This window comes from Dipodomys merriami, unplaced genomic scaffold, assembly GCF_024711535.1.
Source record: "Dipodomys merriami isolate MVZ:Mamm:240054 unplaced genomic scaffold, mDipMer1.0.p SCAF_137, whole genome shotgun sequence".
Lineage (NCBI taxonomy): Eukaryota > Metazoa > Chordata > Mammalia > Rodentia > Heteromyidae > Dipodomys > Dipodomys merriami.
In genome coordinates this window covers 2,772,011-2,788,950 of record NW_027202682.1, presented here as the reverse complement: position 1 = coordinate 2,788,950, position 16,940 = coordinate 2,772,011, and the positions used below count along the sequence as shown (strand labels likewise).

At 48.1% G+C, this 16,940-nt stretch overlaps 1 protein-coding gene and 1 long non-coding RNA gene across 3 annotated transcripts; one reads left to right on the top strand and one right to left on the bottom strand.

Annotated features, from left to right (window-relative positions):
- Positions 1 to 907: 907 nt before the first annotated feature.
- LOC138825488 (uncharacterized) lies at positions 908 to 16,906 on the bottom strand. Of its 2 annotated transcripts, none has more exons than XR_011371412.1 (3): positions 16,766 to 16,906; positions 7,630 to 8,111; positions 908 to 1,065 (listed from the first exon to the last, which is right to left on the bottom strand). It is a non-coding gene; the product is annotated as an uncharacterized lncRNA (long non-coding RNA). The 2 variants fall into 2 exon arrangements; XR_011371411.1 differs by having other exon boundaries at positions 7,630 to 7,889; positions 16,766 to 16,904.
- On the top strand, positions 3,149 to 14,893 carry LOC138825480 (pyrin-like). Its single transcript, XM_070020096.1, has 10 exons — positions 3,149 to 3,989; positions 4,420 to 5,229; positions 7,121 to 7,464; positions 7,844 to 7,939; positions 10,142 to 10,372; positions 10,780 to 10,802; positions 12,387 to 12,502; positions 12,711 to 12,743; positions 13,091 to 13,123; positions 13,293 to 14,893. Exons 1-10 carry the CDS (start codon positions 3,707 to 3,709, stop codon positions 13,844 to 13,846), a joined length of 2,523 nt encoding a protein of 840 aa, XP_069876197.1. The 5' UTR covers positions 3,149 to 3,706; the 3' UTR covers positions 13,847 to 14,893.
- Positions 16,907 to 16,940: the final 34 nt, after the last annotated feature.

Here is a 16,940-nt window from a genome sequence, read left to right as displayed (position 1 = left end):
GAATGAACTCCATGCCTAATGTTCTTGCCTTGCTTTCTTATGGCTGCTACTCTGCCACTTGAACCACACCTCAACTGCAGCATTTTGATGGTTAATTGAAGATCAAGTCCCAAAGACTTTTCTGCTCAGGCTGACATAGAACTACAACTCTCTAGGTCTCAGCCTCCCAAGTAGCTAGGATTACAGGTATGAGCCACTGGTAACTGACTGCTGCAAAGATTTTTTTTTTTCCAGTCGTGGGACTTGAACTCTGGATGCTGTTCCTCAGTTCTTCAGCTCAAGGCTAGCGCTCTACCACTTGAGCCACAGTGCCACTTCCAGCTTTTTCTGCTTATGTAGTGCTGAAGAATCAAACTTAGGGCCTAATGCATGCAAGGCAAGCACTCTACCACTAAGCCACCTTCCCAGCCCCCAGCCCCAATTTTTTAAGAGATGTTTATGGAGAAAGCAACACCTGGAGCAGAAGTGCTCTTGATGGATGCCTTGTGTCATGCACAAAGCAACGTTCTGACAACAACTTCATGGGACAGGCAGAAAGTTCAAAGCAATACATGGAAAGAAACAGCAGTTTGTCAGTCCACTAGGAAAACTGACTTAGGAAAGGAACACCAATGAATTTTAAAGTTACTAGGTGGAAGGCTGTAGAAGCTGTCACAAGCTTGGATCACTTATTACCATCAAAGAATATGTCCAATTACACTACAGAGATCTTAAGGGCACATCAATGTTACCCACTGCCTAGTTAAAAGGAAACAAGTGTAAAATAATGGATATTCTGCTGTGAACTGTCTTTTAAAAATTAATGTCATGCTGCGACCGGGTTCTGTCGGGACGACGGAGGATGCCTAGGGGAGGAACCTGGAATAGGATGGGGAGATGGCAAACAGACAACTCACACACATTTGGAGTGGATGCTGAGTGCGATTTAATGCAGAGGATAACAAACTTTTATAGCAAAAAGTCTCCATAAGAAAGGGCAAAAGGTTACATAATCTTGCTGCAGGGCTTCATTCTTGGGCGGTCACCAGCTGGTCGCCTGATAGGCACTTGTTTCCGGCTTTACCTCTATTTTTAAGAAATACAATTGGTTTCGATGATTGTCACCAATTAACCACTACTTTTTTCTATAGAGGCCTTAACTGTCCCATTAAGATCTTTCCTGTTTCTTCTTTAATAGTAAGCACCACGGAGGCCTAGATCTATACTTTTTTCTATGGAGGCCTTAACTGTCCCATTAAGATCTTTCCTGTTCCTTCTTTAATAGTAAGCACCACGGAGGCCTAGATCTAGCAAGTCTCTTAACAAATGAAAGAGAGTAACAGGAAGTTCTTTCTCTTAAGTAGTTATCTCAGCAATTGCCATACATTCTTTCTGTTCTAGCCGCGCCTACAGCTTCTTGTAAATTTCTTACAATTCCTTCTGCTGGAGTGACTTTGTGAAACCCCCAATACTTTTATATTTACTTATAACTTGTCTACTAGCCTCCATAAGAGGGGCTTCAGGTTAGCACTTAACTCTGGTGGGTTAGTCATATTTTTAAGACACTCATCAGATATTGGAGTCGTCAACACTCTTAAGAAAGAGCTTTGAATAAGGGAACGTTGACAATGAGTAAGTACAATGAACAGTAGAAACAGTAAAAGATTAATAGGCACTCTTATGAGGAAAAGATAGGCAGAAACACATCTTTTCCAGGGGTTTTGCCAGCCTTTTCCCAGGAGTAGGCCTCTTAGAAGCCCTATTCTCCGAGGTAGACTTCGGTGAAGTCCCAAAACTTGGAGATAGGTTTCTGTAAAGCCCCATTCTCTGAGGTAGACTTCGGTGAAGTCCCAAAACTCAGAGATAGGTCTCGAGGCCCCTATCATGGTCTGATAGATGGTTTCCCATGCTAAGCAGACTCTACTGGGGTCGGCGTGGCAATGTCAGGCTGGGCACTGGTGGCTCATGCCTGTAATCCTAGCTACTCAGGAGGATGAGATCTGAGGATAGCACAGGCTGCCATGTTATTTACAAATAACCACCAAAAAGCTGGAAGTGGAGCTCTGGCCCAAGTTGACAAGCTCAGGGACAGCTCCTTGGCCCTGAGTTCAAGCCCAGGAATAACACATACACACACAAACACATCAATATCTTTAATAGTCTAGAAATGTTAAAACAATGTTTTCATTTATATAGGCATAAATATGTAAAGTTACAGGCATAAATATGTAGAGTTCTCCAAATAATGAAAAAAAAATCCTTAGTGTCTTAAAAGGGGAAAAAAAGCTGAGAAAATGTGTGACATTTTGTAGTTAACAGAAGAAAATAGAGATTGGACAACTAAAATTAATTCAGAGGAAGTGGCACTGTGGCTCAAAGTGAGAGCACTAGCCTTGAGCCAAAGAGCTCAAGGACAGTGCCCAAGTTCTGAGTTCAAATCCCATAGCCAACAAAAATAGAGAGAGAGAGAGAGAGAGAGAGAGAGAGAGAGAGAGAGAGAGAGAGAGAGAGAATTCAGAGTCTCTGGAACTGACTGGAGAAAGGGTATCAATGGAACAGTTGGGGAAATTTGATTACTGACTGATTATTTGATTATGGACTGATTTATTGTAGAAATGTTACTTTTTTGGCTGTGATAAATATGATTATTTAAAACAATATTGTTGTGTCCTGCCGGGCGCCAGTGGCTCACTCCTGTAATCCTAGCTACACAGGAGGCTGAGAGCTGAGGATCACCGTTCAAAGCCAGCCCAGGCAGGAAACTCTGTGAGACTCTTATCTCCAATAAACCACTAGAAAACAGGAAGTGGTGCTGTGGTTAAAGTGGTAGAGCACTTGCTTTGAGGTAAAGAGCTCAGGGACAGCGCCCAAGCCCAGTATCCAAGCCTCACAACTAACAACAACAACAAAAAAAAAGTTGTGTCTTTATTGTTAATATCTAGAATTTCTAGGAAATTTGGAGTGATATATTATTATCTTTTTATTTTTCTTAAGGGAAACAAAAATACTATTAAATAGAATCATTTGGTGAATCTAGGTAAAAAGCATTTAAGTATGATTTATACTGTAACTCTCCATTTCCTGTAATTGAAAGTTTTCAAAACAAAGGATTAAAGTTAAAAAAAAAAACACACAGATGTGCACACGCACAGTAGTTGAGTAAGGTAGAAGCTGGCTTCCTGTGTGATCTACATCAGCTTTGGAGCCACCTCCAGAGTCCAACCTGGGTTTGGAGTTCTGGGGGGCGTGGGTCTTTCTACTCAGGTATCTCCAGCATTCTGCTAAGTACCTACAACATGTGTTCAGAAAATGTGCTCCCAGAAACAAGGGCCTGGTCAGCTGTTGGGATGGACAGATGAAAATGGAGGTCCTGGATACCATGGGGCATGGCTCCATCCCCACTTCCTCCTCCAGATCTGCGTCTGGACTCCAATTCCAGAGCCTCCCTTACAGACTCTCTCTTCCAGGCAGAGCTGGGCTTTGGGGAGGGGGGAGGGAGGGATCATGCAACTGACAAAGCACAGATAAGCCTCTGATTTGCAGAGAGGACAAGCCATCCGGAACCCGACATGTGTTCACCGTTAGTCTCAGTTCCCATCAGTGCAACGCACTTCCTGTGCCTTTCCCATTATTTCACAAGCTGTCTTTTGGGGTTCACGCTCAGTCTCCAGGTCAGAATTTTTTATTCTGTCAGAAGACGGACAACTGGCTCTAGCCTTTCTGGGGCATGACGATGGCCAAAACCCTTAGTGACCACCTTCTCAACACCCTGGAAGAGCTGGTGCCCTATGACTTTGAGAAGTTCAAGTTTAAGCTGCAGAACACCAACCTAGAAAAGGATCACTCCCGAATACCCCGAGGCCATCTCCAGCTGGCCAGGCCAGTGAAGTTGGCCACTCTGCTGATCACCCACTATGGGGAGGAGTACGCTGTGCGGCTGACCCTACAGATCCTGCGGGGCATCAACCAGCGCTTCTTGGCAGAGGAACTCCACAGGGCCACCAGCCAGGGTAAGTATGGGGTCAGGCCCCTTTCTGGCCCTCATGGCTGCTGGCAAGTAGGCAAGGAGTGCTCAGACCAGGCCGAGGGTATAAAGGCCCTGTCTACCACATTTGAGCATCTGTTGCTCTTTCTGGCCTGTGTAACCAGGCTTCTTCTAAAGGCCTTAAAAATAGAGTTGGTTTCTGACTGTGAACCAGAATCAGGAGAGGCAGGGACTGAAGCACCTGCTCCTGGAGAACATGTCAGTACATGTGTAATGAACACACATGGAAACACAAGTATTGAGCTTGCAGAAAGGGTCTGCAAAGCAATCGTAAGAGCAGTGCTGTGCTTTCCTCTTCGACATCCTCTAAAGGGAATTAAAAGTTTCCGTTCTTTCATACCCTAAACCACTGAGTGTGGGAACATTTCATGTCTTTTATTTGGTTGTCTTTCCAGACTATTCGATACCAGAAAGTGGCACTGACACTTCGACATGGTCCTCTTCTCGGGAGAATAAGCCAAAGAGCTTAAGAGAATCAAATGGCCTTGAAGTTGATGGGCAGCCACAGCAAAGCGGTGATGTGGTGTCCAGCCTACAGTCTACCCAACATGAGATGGGGAGAGCAGCCCAGAAAAAGTGTCAGAGCAAACGGAAGGACCCAAAGGTCCCTGAGGACACACAGAGCAAGCCATCGGCCAGGGTCGCAGGGCCAAACTCAAAGAGAAGCCCAGGCCCCACTCCCATGGCAGGGGACAAGGAGAGGAGGGAGAGTGGCCAGCTCCGTAGGAATGCCAGCTCCGCAGGGAGGCTCCAGGGGCTCTGCAGTGGGGCCTTGGGGAGGAAAGAATCCAAGAAATCTGAGTTGTATTTACCTTCGGGAAAGAAGCGTCCCAAAAGTCTTGAAATTCCCATTTCATCAGGAGGGGGAGAACCCCCAAACCCAGAAATTCTTCTGCCTCAGGAAGAAACTCAACAGGAGAGAAATGCACATTCAGAGTCAGTAGCCGCCCCTAAGGGAGTAGTCAGTATGGATGGAGAGGGTCCAGCGGCTCAGGAGGGCTCTAGGAACCCAGATTGTTCCGTAGTCCTGGAGAGGAGAGCATTCAAGAACACACTTCCCAATGCACTGTCAGCTGGAGAGAAGAAATGCACAGCATCGTGGGAGGAAAATGGAATTGGGGGACCAGAGGCCCCTGGCCCCCTGGTGAAGATGACTGGCAGTGTATGTCACAAGTCTTCAAATCCAGAAGTCACTTCACCTTCAGGTAAGAAAGGCGCCTTGAGTCTGGAAGTCCTAGCATGCTTCGGAATGGGAGCCTGTGCAGGTGCACTGTATTTCTATCGCTGCCATACCTGGGTGTCTTCCAGGGTCCCTTTGCATATCTGATGCAGGCCGTAGACACAGGAAAAAATACATACACGGACATCTTCATAAAATGTTGCATCAAATGTTGATGTACTCCTGTACCCTCAGGAAGTCCTTCTTTAGAATTTACAGGCGTCATGGGCTCCAGGTTGAGAATGTGGAAAACACTGGGCAAAAATATCCCCTTCCCACCATTACTGTTGGGCGCTATGGGGCTGAGACTGCCATCTGCCTTTGGGGGGGGGGTGGAAGGATTAGGGGGAGAAATTCTTACCAAAATCCTAGGTCTTTCTTTGGGGGAGAGCAGACATAGATCTTGAACTCAGGGTCTAGGTTCCGCCCTTGAGCTCTTTTGCTCAAGGCTAATGCTTTACCACTTGGAGCCACAGCACCATTTATGGCTTTCTGAGGGCTAATTGGAGATAAGAGTTTCATGGCCTTTCTTGCCTGGGCTGGTTTTGAACTGTGATCTTCAGAGCTCAGCCTCCTGAGTAGCTAGGATGACAGGCGTGAGTCACTGGTGCCCTACTCTAGGTCATTCTTATTGATGAATTAGTCATCAGGATTATGGGGGTTTTGTTACAAAAACCCCTAAATTACATACACAATACAATTATTTGTTCCTCTTTCACAAGAATATCATGCATGTGGTCCAGGACAGATCTATAAGCCAGCACTCTGACTCCTGATGTTTGTTCTGAAACTCATAGCCTCAGATGGTAATGCAACAGAATAGGACAAAGAGGAATAGCATTGAGAGGATATAGGGAATAGCATGTAGGGAAGGTTTCTAGAAGTTTCGAGGAGCTGCTTAGGACACCTTATTTAGACCTCCTCCACTACAATGCTATTGCAAAAGAAGCTGGTACTCTGAGTTTGGGCGCGTGCGTGCGTGTGAGTGTGTGTGAGTGTGTGAGTGTGTGTGTGTGTGTGTGTGTGGTGGGGAAGCAGCCATTTAAGCATGCAATTAACTCTACAACAAGGGAAGAAATAGAAATGTTTTTGGGGGAAGGTCCTCTAGCAAACTTGTGTGAATGGTTAACATTACTTCCTTGGACAGTAAGGGGCAGAAGAAGGAAAGAGCAATGGATTCTGTGTGCTTGTTTCTGTGTGTGTCTTCTGAATGATTCCTACCCAGTTGCTTATGGGGCCCTGAGGCCTCCCTGGGACACCAACTCAGCCAGCAGCCCCATGGCGGGCAGGCCTTTGTGAAGCCACTGTCGGTGCTCTTGGGGCAGAGACATTCATAACTTTTACATCTTCTTTGTGAAAGACATCCCTACTCAGCCCTTTTTGCCTTACTTAGTGCTTTTTGAACTTGGATGTGATCCGTTTGCTCCCTCATTCCACACCCACCAACAAATGCTTACAGTGTACTCTCTCAGAAACCCTGCCAGGAGCTAGGGATCAGTCTACCCATGAGGCGCACAGTGGCCCTCCCCAGGAATTCCCACCTGAGGCACTGGCAGCCTGTGTGACAAACACTGTTAACATGTCTCATAGGCTTTTATATCCTACACGTCTGTATCTGTGCGGGAAAAAGACTTGGGTATTCAGCAAAGGGCCATGGGCCTAAATGCCAAAGGAAAAAAAAATCTCCAGTCACAGTCCTGGCCTGTAGCTCTCAGTCCCAGTGACCTCTTGATAGCTTCACTTGAATAAAAGTCAGGGCAGGACAGGCAAGGAAGTAGACAGGCTAGATCGGAGAACACATGTGTTCTAGCTCCAGAAGCTCTTGTAAACATCTAGGGTTTTCCGTACAAGTGACTTTTCCTCTGCTTTCTCTCCAGGGAAGCCAGAGGAAGAGTCTGCATGTCATCTTTGTCACACCAGAGGTGGAGACCTGCATGAGGACATGTGTATACATGGTGCCTGCAGCTCCCCCACTGCTCCTAAGGACCCCCAGGCCACAGGAAGCCATCCATCCAGCTGCCCTCAGTGCCAGGCCTCACTCACAAAGAAAGGTTCTGGAGGGCTGAGCTCCCAGCCCCCGCCACACTGCCAGCACCACAAGCAGGTACAGCTGCTTTTCTGTGAAGACCACAGGGAAGCCATCTGTCTCATCTGCAGGCTGAGTCAGGAGCACCGAGGCCACTGGGTGCGCCCCCTCCAGGAAGCTGCCACAGAATACAGGGTAAATGCCCCTGCCTGGGGCCCTTCTCTCACACAAACCAAACTCACTGGGCCTTGTTTCATTTCCTCAAGCACTTTGGGATGTGGGTGCACTAGTCAGGACTACTGGGCTATAAGTAGATACAAATACACATCAGGCCAGCAAAGACAGTATTAACCAACTTACCTTGCTCAGAAGTCTGGAGGTGCTGGTCTCAGGTATGGCGGAGCCAGGGACTGTCTGCTTGGTTCTGCTTCCCTTGGTGTTAGGCACATTTATTTGTCTTCTTTCCTGAGCATTCTTCCTGGTGCTCGACTATGGCACTCTCTATTTTGTTCCTGGAAGCAGCTTTTCTCCCTTCGTGGAAGTCAGTGTGTCTCAAGAAGTGCTCTTTCTCCAGGAGCAAATTCAGAAGCAGCTAGAGCATCTGAAGGAGCTGAGGACATCTGGGGAGGAGCAGAGACGGCAGGGGGATAAGAAGACTGGAAACCTCCTGGTAAGGAGTCCTGCTCCAAGGCTTGCCCATCACTCCTGCAGCGGGGACGGGACTGGAAGCAACAGGGGGTCCCTGAGATTCTACATGGTGGATCTGTAGGGCCCTTTCCTCTTGGGAGGTAGGAAAGATTGTTTGAGGACAATATCACCTCTTTGAGGAAGCTTCCTGGTGGCTATCAGAAAGAAAATGAGAAGAGCCAATAAATTACCTCTGTTCACTAGTAATGAAGCTAAGTTCACCGACATTCAAATGGACAGGTGCCGCCATTGAGCACTGACGTTAAAAAGTTAACATGAAAGTGGTGTTGTGGCTCAAGTGGTAAAGCACTTGCCTTAAATTCAAGAGCTCAGGGACAACACCCAGGCGCAGAGCTCAAGCCCCATGACAAAAAAAAAAAAAAAAAAGTTAATATGAGGGCTGGGAAGGTGGCTCAGTGGTAGAGCGCTTGCCTTGCATTCATGAGGCCCTGGGTTCGATTCCTCAGCACCACATCAGCAAAAAGGAAAAAAAAAGCCGGAAGTGGCTCTGTGGCTCAAGTGGTAGAGCACTAGCCTTGAGCTGAAGAGCTGAGGGACAGCGCCCAGGCCCAGAGTTCAGGCCCCACGACCAAGAAAAAAAAAAAAAAAAGTTAACATGAAATCATTGACACACACACACAAAAAAAGCACTGCTATTGAGATATTTGAGGCAAGGTCTGAATATGGAGTCAGGTTGGCCTCACCCTCAACATCCTCCTGCCCCAGCCTCCTGAGTATCAGGATCATAGGCATTTACCCAAGTAAAGACGTTACTGTGAACTTCCTGTGCCCCAATATATATATATATTTTTGGGTCGGTCGTGGGTCTTGAACTCTGGCCTGGGCGCTGGAGCTCTTCAGCTCAAGGCTAGCACTCTACCAATTGAGCCAGAGGGCCACTTCCTGCTTTCTGAGTGGTTTATTGGAGATAAGAGTTTCACAGACATTTCCTGCCCAGACTGGCTTTGAACCACGATCCTCAGATCTCAGCCTCCTGAGTTGGATTACAGCCATGAGCCACCAGCGCCCAGCTGCCCCAACATTTTAAGAGTAAAGGCTTCCATTCTGCAGAAGGGTTTGGTAGCCATAGCCTTGTCCATTTGTATGCCCAAGGCACATACTAACTCCACCCTGGCCTCCAAGACAAGACAAGATGACCACTACAGTGTTTTGGCTTCCTATGGCCATCATACACAGAAACTTATTTTCTCTCCGTTCTGGAGGCCAGAAGTCTGAATGAGTGTTCTTTGGAAGGGCTGACACTCAGGGAAGGATCTCCACGGCTCCCCCCACAGCCTGTGGATGGTTATCTGTGTCTTCTGACATGATGTTCTCTGTGTGTTTCTGTGTCCAAAGTGCTCTTTTTTTGGGGGGTGGGGGGTCCGTGGGGCCTGAACTCTGGGCTTGGGCGCTGTCCCTCAGCTCTTCAGCTCAAGGCTAGCACTCTACCACTTGAGCCACAGCGCCACTTCCACCTTTTTTCTTTTTGCTTATGTGGTGCTGAGGACCTCAGGCATGCAAGGCAAGCGCTCTACCACTGAGCCACCTTCCCAGCCCCAAAGTGCTCATTTTATAAGGACACCAGAAGGTGTTGGAGTAGGTTGGAACACTTAATGAAGCACAGTTTCAAGAACCCTATCTCCAAATAAGATCACATTCTGAGGCACTGCAGGCTTTAAACAAGAATTTTCTAAGTAGCCGGGCGCCGGTGGCTCATGCCTGTCATCCTAGCTACTCAGGAGGCTGAGATCTGAGGATCGTAGTTCAAAGCCAGCCTGGGCAGGAAAGTCCGTGAGACTCTTATCTCCAATAAACAGCTAGAAAACCGGGAGTGGCGCTGTGGCTCAAGTGGTAGAGCGCTTGCCTTGAGCTGAAGAGCACAGGGACAGCACCCAAGCCCAGAGTTCAAGTCCCACAACTGACCAAAAAAATTTTTTTTCTAAGGGAAATTATGGAATATCCAATATAAAACTGAAGATTTTTTCCAGAAGCAATTTCATTACCCTTAGACTGTCACACTTCCATATAATACCACCCCCATTTCTGGCGTTCAGGCCTTTAAAAGGCTGAGAAAAACTGCGTCTTACCCCCATCTAGGAGATGGGAGTCCTAAGACATGCACACACACCCACACCCCACAGCCCAGACTGCGACACTGTGACATCTCCATCTTCTCTTCCCCCAGAAACAGACTGAAACCCAGAAGCAGAAAATCAGATGCCACCTGGAGAAGCTATCATGCTTTCTGGAGCAGCAGGAGCAGCTCTTTGTGGCCTGGCTAGAGGAGCTGCACCAGACAATTAACAGAGCCTGGGGGAACTATGACACCCAGGTATCCCAGGACATTCACAGCCTTGATGAACTGATTGGAGAACTAGAGGCCAGAAAGGACCAATCAGAATGGGAGCTCATGCAGGTGAGTGCTTTTGGACTTGTCCTTCACATGCCCACTGTGCCTAGTGGGAATGAATTAGGCTCCCATCACTGCCATTAGCTCTGCCAAAGACAGGGAGCAACACTCTTGAACCAGAGGTAGCAGCTGGCCACTCACAATACCTAATGGTCGCAGGCCCCATTGGTGAGGTCTCTTGGGAGCTCAGAGTAGCCCTCACATTGTGGAGAGGTATCAATAAGCAGGGTTTGTGGGCTCTGGCAGGGCTACTACCTGGGTGATTGGAATTAGAACAGAGAAGAGATGCTCCCACTACTGACACCACAGAACTGGGAGTCCTAATAAAGGCAAGAGCTCAGGAGCGGAGGCTGGGAGATAGCACAGAGCATCAGGGACACTGGTAAAGAAGAGCTTCCTCTTTTCTCTCCTAGGACATCGGAGTCACTTTGCAGAGGTATGCAGATATCGCTTGGTGTCCCTCTGTATGCTTTGCAGGAAGTATTTGGTGAGGCAGTCCAAGGAGGGACCTGGGTGTGACTCAGGACTCCTGTTTCCTACAGCTTTCTGAAGCCTTCTTGGAATTTGTTCAGGGAGAATGGGAGCCTGAGCAGGAGGGAAAGCTTGGGTAGACGCCTGGGGAGAATGGATTTAGGCCAGTCCTGTTGAACTCAGCTTATGGCTTCCCATAGCTTGTATTCATTCACCTTATGAAAACTGCCCTGCAGAGATGCCGGTAGCCTCCAACAAGGAAGCAGCAAGGGTCTCTGCATAGCATCTGGGGCTGGACGAAGCCGCGCAGGCAAGGGAAGAGATGGGGTGAAAGGGGGAAAGTCCTGGTGTTCTGAGGGTAGGGCCCAGGCATAAGGTTGGGCTTTTTCTTAGCAGCAGTCTGCTGGGCTTTTGTTGTTGTTGATGTTCGTGGGGTTTGAACTCCGGGCCTGGGTACTGTCCTTCAGCTCTCCAGCTCAAGGCTAGTGGTCTACCGCTTGAGCCACAGTGCCACTTCCGGTTTTCTAGTGTTTTTTTTTTTGAAGCTAAAAGTCTCACAGACTTTCCTGTTCATGCTGGCTTTCAACCGTGATCCTCAGATATCAGCCTCCTGAGTAGCTAGGATGACAGGCATGAGCCATGGGCGCCCAGCTTTCTGTTGTTGTTTTTTTTTTTAATGTAACATTTATTGCTTAGATGGTTTGATAGGGAAGAGCTGTCTTCTCACTCTGTATTTAGAAAACCTATATAGCGACCACAAAGAGGAACTAAAATCAAACTTGTGACTCACTCACTGTTCATGTGACTTAAATGAAAAGTTTAGAGAAGTATATTAATTTGACATAGAAAACTCTGGTATATAGTAACTACCATAAGCTGGTGGCTCACACCCGCAATCCTAGCTACTTAGGAGTCTGTATTTAGAAAATCTATACAGCAAACAAAAAGAGGAACTAAAATCAAACTTGTGACTCACTCACTGTTCATGTGACTTAAATAAAAAGTTTAGAGAAGTATAGTTAATTTGACATAGAAAACTCTGGTATATAGTAACTACCATAAGCTGGTGGCTCACACCCGTAATCCTAGCTACTTAGGAGGCTGAGATCTGAGAATCATAGTTTAAAGCCAGCCAGGGCAGAAAAGTCCATGAGACTTCAATTAACTACCAGAAAACCAAAAGTGATGTTGTGGCTCAAAGTTGTGGATCACTAGCCTTGAACAAAAGAGCTCAGGGACAGTGCCCAGGCCCTGAGTTCAAACCCCATGACCAACAAAAAATACAATATACATCAATAGCATTTAAAAGCCAGTATTTAAACTCATTGTGGTTTTGATCTCAATGATTCTTAAAGCTCCCCAGTATAGGCCATTCTATGGCTGGCATTGAGGACCAGTGTTTAGAACACTGTGTCCAGGAAGGACTATTCTTTGCACAACCCAGGCTTGGCTGTAGGTGCCAGTGTAGACTGCACCTAGCTTCCAACTCACAGGGACTTAGACCACCTCCTCAGTCCAGCCCTCTTTGGCAACAGTCTTTTTTCTCTAGGGCAAGGGCAATGACAATCCCTAAGCCATGGACCACACCTGAAGATATGAAAGAAAAGATCCACTTGCTCCACAAGAAGTCAGAGTTTGTGGAGAAGAACATCCAACACTTCTCTGGTAGGTGGACTTGGGGTAAGACGGGAGGAGCTTGCTTAGCTCCTACATGACACCTATGTATCCCAGAATACCTTTGCTTCCCTTCATCTCCCAAAACCTTTGTGACCCTACAGCTTCCCCTGGGTCCATTCCTATCAAGGGGGCCTAACTCAGTTTCTCTGTATTCTCTCCTCCCCACCTCCCCTGCCTCCAACCCCCTCCCATTTAGAAGCAATACGTTCTGAAATGGAAACATTCAACGGTGAGTATGATGGTAGAGGGTGACTGTCCGGGGGTCATTGTTACAGTCCCCATGCTGTGCACTTGTGGGAATTGTTTATAGAGACATCTGGAACAAAGGCAGGCTCCTTGGCTCTGCATTCCCTTGTGCCTGCCTAGTTAGCTGAGTTAACTCACTAGACCACAGTGTGTCCAGGATAGGTGTGGGTGCCTGGGAGGCCTTAGTTCTACCCTAACATAGGATGCAGGATCCAAGGCAGAAGCAGCCTTATCTGTCTTCCCTGGTGGTGGGGACAGTCTGAATTATCAGGCTTTCTGAATGGAAATGCTCACAATCTTTTCCCTCCCTATCTCTTTCATTCTCTATAGTTCCAGAATTGACTGCTGCCCAGGCACATGCTGGTAAGTGCTCACTCAGATCAAGACACATAGTGTTCATTGCTGGGACTTTGTGTGTCCCCCACCACAACCTGGAAGAGCAGCCCTGTCTCTGGTGGATGGGGAGGGGGGGGGGTCTTAGGTGAATATTGTCCACAAACCCTCAAGAGAGGTATTGTGATCCTCTGTGCAGCTAGTGTGATCCTGGATCCAGCAACTGCTCACCCCAACCTCATCTTCTCTGATGACATGATGAGCGTGAGACTTGGAAACAAGTGGGACCGGCTGCCTGACAGCCCAGAGAGATTCGACAGCTGCATCATCACCCTGGGCTCTCCTAACTTCATCTCTGGCCGCCATTACTGGGAGGTGGAAGTTGGAAACAAGACGGCGTGGATCTTGGGAGTGTGCCGAACATCCACAAACAGGAAGGGGAGCATGACTTTATCACCAGAGAATGGTTACTGGGTGGTGATGATGATGAAGCGAAATGAGTACCAAGCATCCACCATTCCTCCAACCCGACTGAAAATAAGAGAGCCCCCAAAGAGGGTTGGTATCTTCCTTGACTACACAGCTAGAGACATTTCCTTTTATAATGTGACAGCCAGATCCCACATCTACACATTCACTGGTTTCTCTTCCTCTTTGCCCCTTCAACCTATCTTCAGCCCTGGGACACATGATGGAGGGAAGAACATGGGTCCTCTGACTATCTGCCCAGTGGGTGGCCAAGGGCCTCACTGAATGCTCAGCGTTGCACCTCCATTCTGGCTTCTGACCTTGTATTTGCATTCAACAGTCACTAACTGCATACCTACCAGGTTGGCTCTGTGCACCAGTGGCTCACAACTGTAATCTTAGCTACTCAAATGGCTGAGATTTGAGGGTTGTGGTTCAAAGCCAGCCTTGACAGCCAAATATGCAAGGCTGTTATCTCCAATTAATCAGCAAAAAGTTGGAAATGAAACTGTGGCTCAAGAAGCAGAACACCAGAACTGGGTGCAAAAAGCTAAGGGATAGCACCCTGGCCCCGAGCTCAACACCAGTACACACACACACACACACTAATAGGTTAGAGCTGCTATAAGAGATGTAAAGAATAAGAAAATAGCTAGGCACTGGTGGCTCATGCCTGTAATCCTAGCTACTCAGGAGGCTGAGATCTGAGGATAGCAGTTCAAAGCCAGCCAAGGCGGGAAAGTCTGTGAGCCTCTTATCTCCAGTAAACCACTCAGAAAACTGAAATGGTGCTGTGGCTCAAGTGGTAGAGTGATATCCTTGAGCTGAAGAGCTGAGGGACAGTGCCCAGGCACAGAGTTCAAGCCCCACAACCGACAAAAAAAAAAAAAAATAATAATTTTATTGCCCACAGAACTTATGGAACCATAGCAGAGATAGGTAGGTAAGTAGGTAGGTATGTAAGTGTTAGTGATCAAGGATGGTGCAGAAGTAGGTATGTAAGTGTTAGTAGTGATCAAGGGTGGTGATGACACCTTGATGACACGTAATAGATTTCAGAGGAAGAAGTACATGGAACATGGCTGTTGGTAATAAAGCGTGTATGATTTAGCACTCTCAGATGCTTCTAAAGCACAAGACTCTTAACATTTTCCTTCCCCACAGCCAGGATGTATACCTCATTCTCTATCTTCCCCTGTCTTAAGGATACTGGAAACCTACATAAAATCTAAGCAGACTGGATTGTTACAAAAGTATTACATGGCTGGATTAATGAAATATTCCAAAGAGTAATGAACAGACCTCCTAAGTAAATCAAGTAGACAATTAGACCACAACTGCATTTGTCACTCCATTGATCACTGATACCATGAAAAAGCCTGAAATGATCCAGTGGAAAAACCACTTATTCTAAATATCAGATTATTTTGTCTTGGTTTGTATCAGAAAATTTGTGAACATGTGTAATATTGGGTGTTGTAGCTTACATGTTCTACCCATATCATCTCCACTAAGATGTAGTGACATAATCACCTAGGCCAGAATTTACAATGTTTAAATAACTGTGGAAGATGCAAATGAGGTTGTCCAGTGAATGTGCATAGATAAAAGAGCAAACAAAAGCACTATAGGCAAAGCAGGATGTATTCATACTGTACTGGCTGATTATTATTGTAATAGTGTTAGCCAGGTGAAGTGGCACATATCTATACAAATCTTAGCTTTGAAAAGCAGAGGCAGAGAGCGCTAGCCTTGAGCTGAAGAGCTGAGGGACAGTGCCCAGGACCAGAGTTCAGGCCCCACGACCAGAACCCCCCCCCAAAAAAAAAAAAAACAACAGTCTTTGGGGCTGGGAAGGTGGCTCAGTGGTACAGCGCTTGCCTTGCAAGCCTGAGGCCCTGGGTTTGATTCCGCAGCACCACATAAGCAAAAAAGAAAAAAGCCGGAAGTGGACCTATGGCTCAAGTGGTAGAGCGCTAGCCTTGAGCTGAAGAGCTGAGGGACAGCACCCAGGCCCAGAGTTCAGGCCCCACAACCGGACCCCCCCAAAAAAGAATGAAAAGCAGAGGCAGGAAGATTACAAGTTCAAAAAAGAGGGTGGAAGGCAGAGATCAGATAGTGGGAGAGAAGAGAGGAATGCATGCTGGTGTTTATGTACAGAGGACTGAAGGCAAATCCTGTTAGGGAAAAGGGATGTCTGTGAAAGGCAAGAATGAGGCAGATGAAGGATTCAGAGCTCAGCAGACCAGATGAAACGTTAATGAAGGTTAAAGACGGTTGCCATGGTGACTTGAGGAAAGTCAGGCAGTGTAATAGCAGCAGTGGTGGAGGAGCTTAAGTAGGGTCCTAGGTATGAGTAGGGTAGAAGGTAGCTGAAAAGTTGAAAGGAGTTTCAGGATGTGCCTTGAGTGTTTGTGCTAATGGCCAAAACCTGATTCCAGGAACCTACTGTGGCCTGCTTGGAGTAACTCAGGTGCCTGTCATTAGAGGGGTGGGGAGTGGGGGAGTGGGGTCTCACATTTAGATTAAGATTCAGGGCTGGAGAATGTCAGGAAGGTGTGGGAGGAAGGTAGTTGGTGGGCCATCCAACACTGAACTTATTGGAACAAGGCAGATTCCCATCAAACCCTGCACACATATTGTCCTAAACCTGATTGCGTTCCTGGGCATGAACTGAGTATGGGGGGGGGGGGGGAGGCGAGGGAAACCCAGACAAGTGGTGACAACGACACCCGAGACACGACAAGAAGATAGGCCTAGAATGTCTTAAGAAAGCCGGGCGGGGCTGGGAAGGCGGCTCAAGTGGTAGAGCGCTGGCCTTGAGCAGAAGAGCTGAGGGACAGGCCCAGAGTTCAGGCCCCACGACCGACAAAAACAAAGATACAAAGTCCAGCGTAAACGCTGTCGGGTTTTTTCCTTTTGGGGGGCGGGTGTGTGGAAGAAGGTCCCCAGCCCCACCCGCCACGCTGCCCCGTCCTTCGATCCCATCCTCGAACCCAGGCGCCGCCGCAGCCAGGGCCTCAGGAGCCGTGACGCGGGCCGACCACACGCGAGGACCGGACCTGCCCAGACGCTCCCGCGGGCAGCGCGGTGGCGGCGCTGCCGGTCCCGCCCCGGCCCGGGATGCGCCGGCCGCCGCCGCCGGAGAGGAGGCCTCCGCGGCAGGCCGCCACGCACGGCGCTCGCCTTCTCTACGCTTTCTACCTCTCATAAAAAGCCACGGAGACGACGGCGTCCGCGGGCCTCGCCGGCCGCGGGCTCGGAGAAGCCCTCGCACCGGGCGCGAGCCGCCGCCCCGCGGGCTCCCAGCGCGGAGACCCGGCTCCCGACGCGGGCGCGCGCCGCCGGATGTGACGTCACCCCGCGGAAGCGCCAGGCC

Excerpts from the sequence above, each read along its gene's own strand:
- LOC138825480 (XM_070020096.1), top strand. The coding sequence starts at position 3,707 with ATGACGATGGCCAAAACCCTTAGTGACCACCTTCTCAACACCCTGGAA. Across the intron at positions 10,373-10,779 it reads CAGAATGGGAGCTCATGCAG|GACATCGGAGTCACTTTGCA; the intron begins GTGAGTGCTTTT and ends TTTCTCTCCTAG. Across the intron at positions 12,744-13,090 it reads TGAAATGGAAACATTCAACG|TTCCAGAATTGACTGCTGCC; the intron begins GTGAGTATGATG and ends CATTCTCTATAG.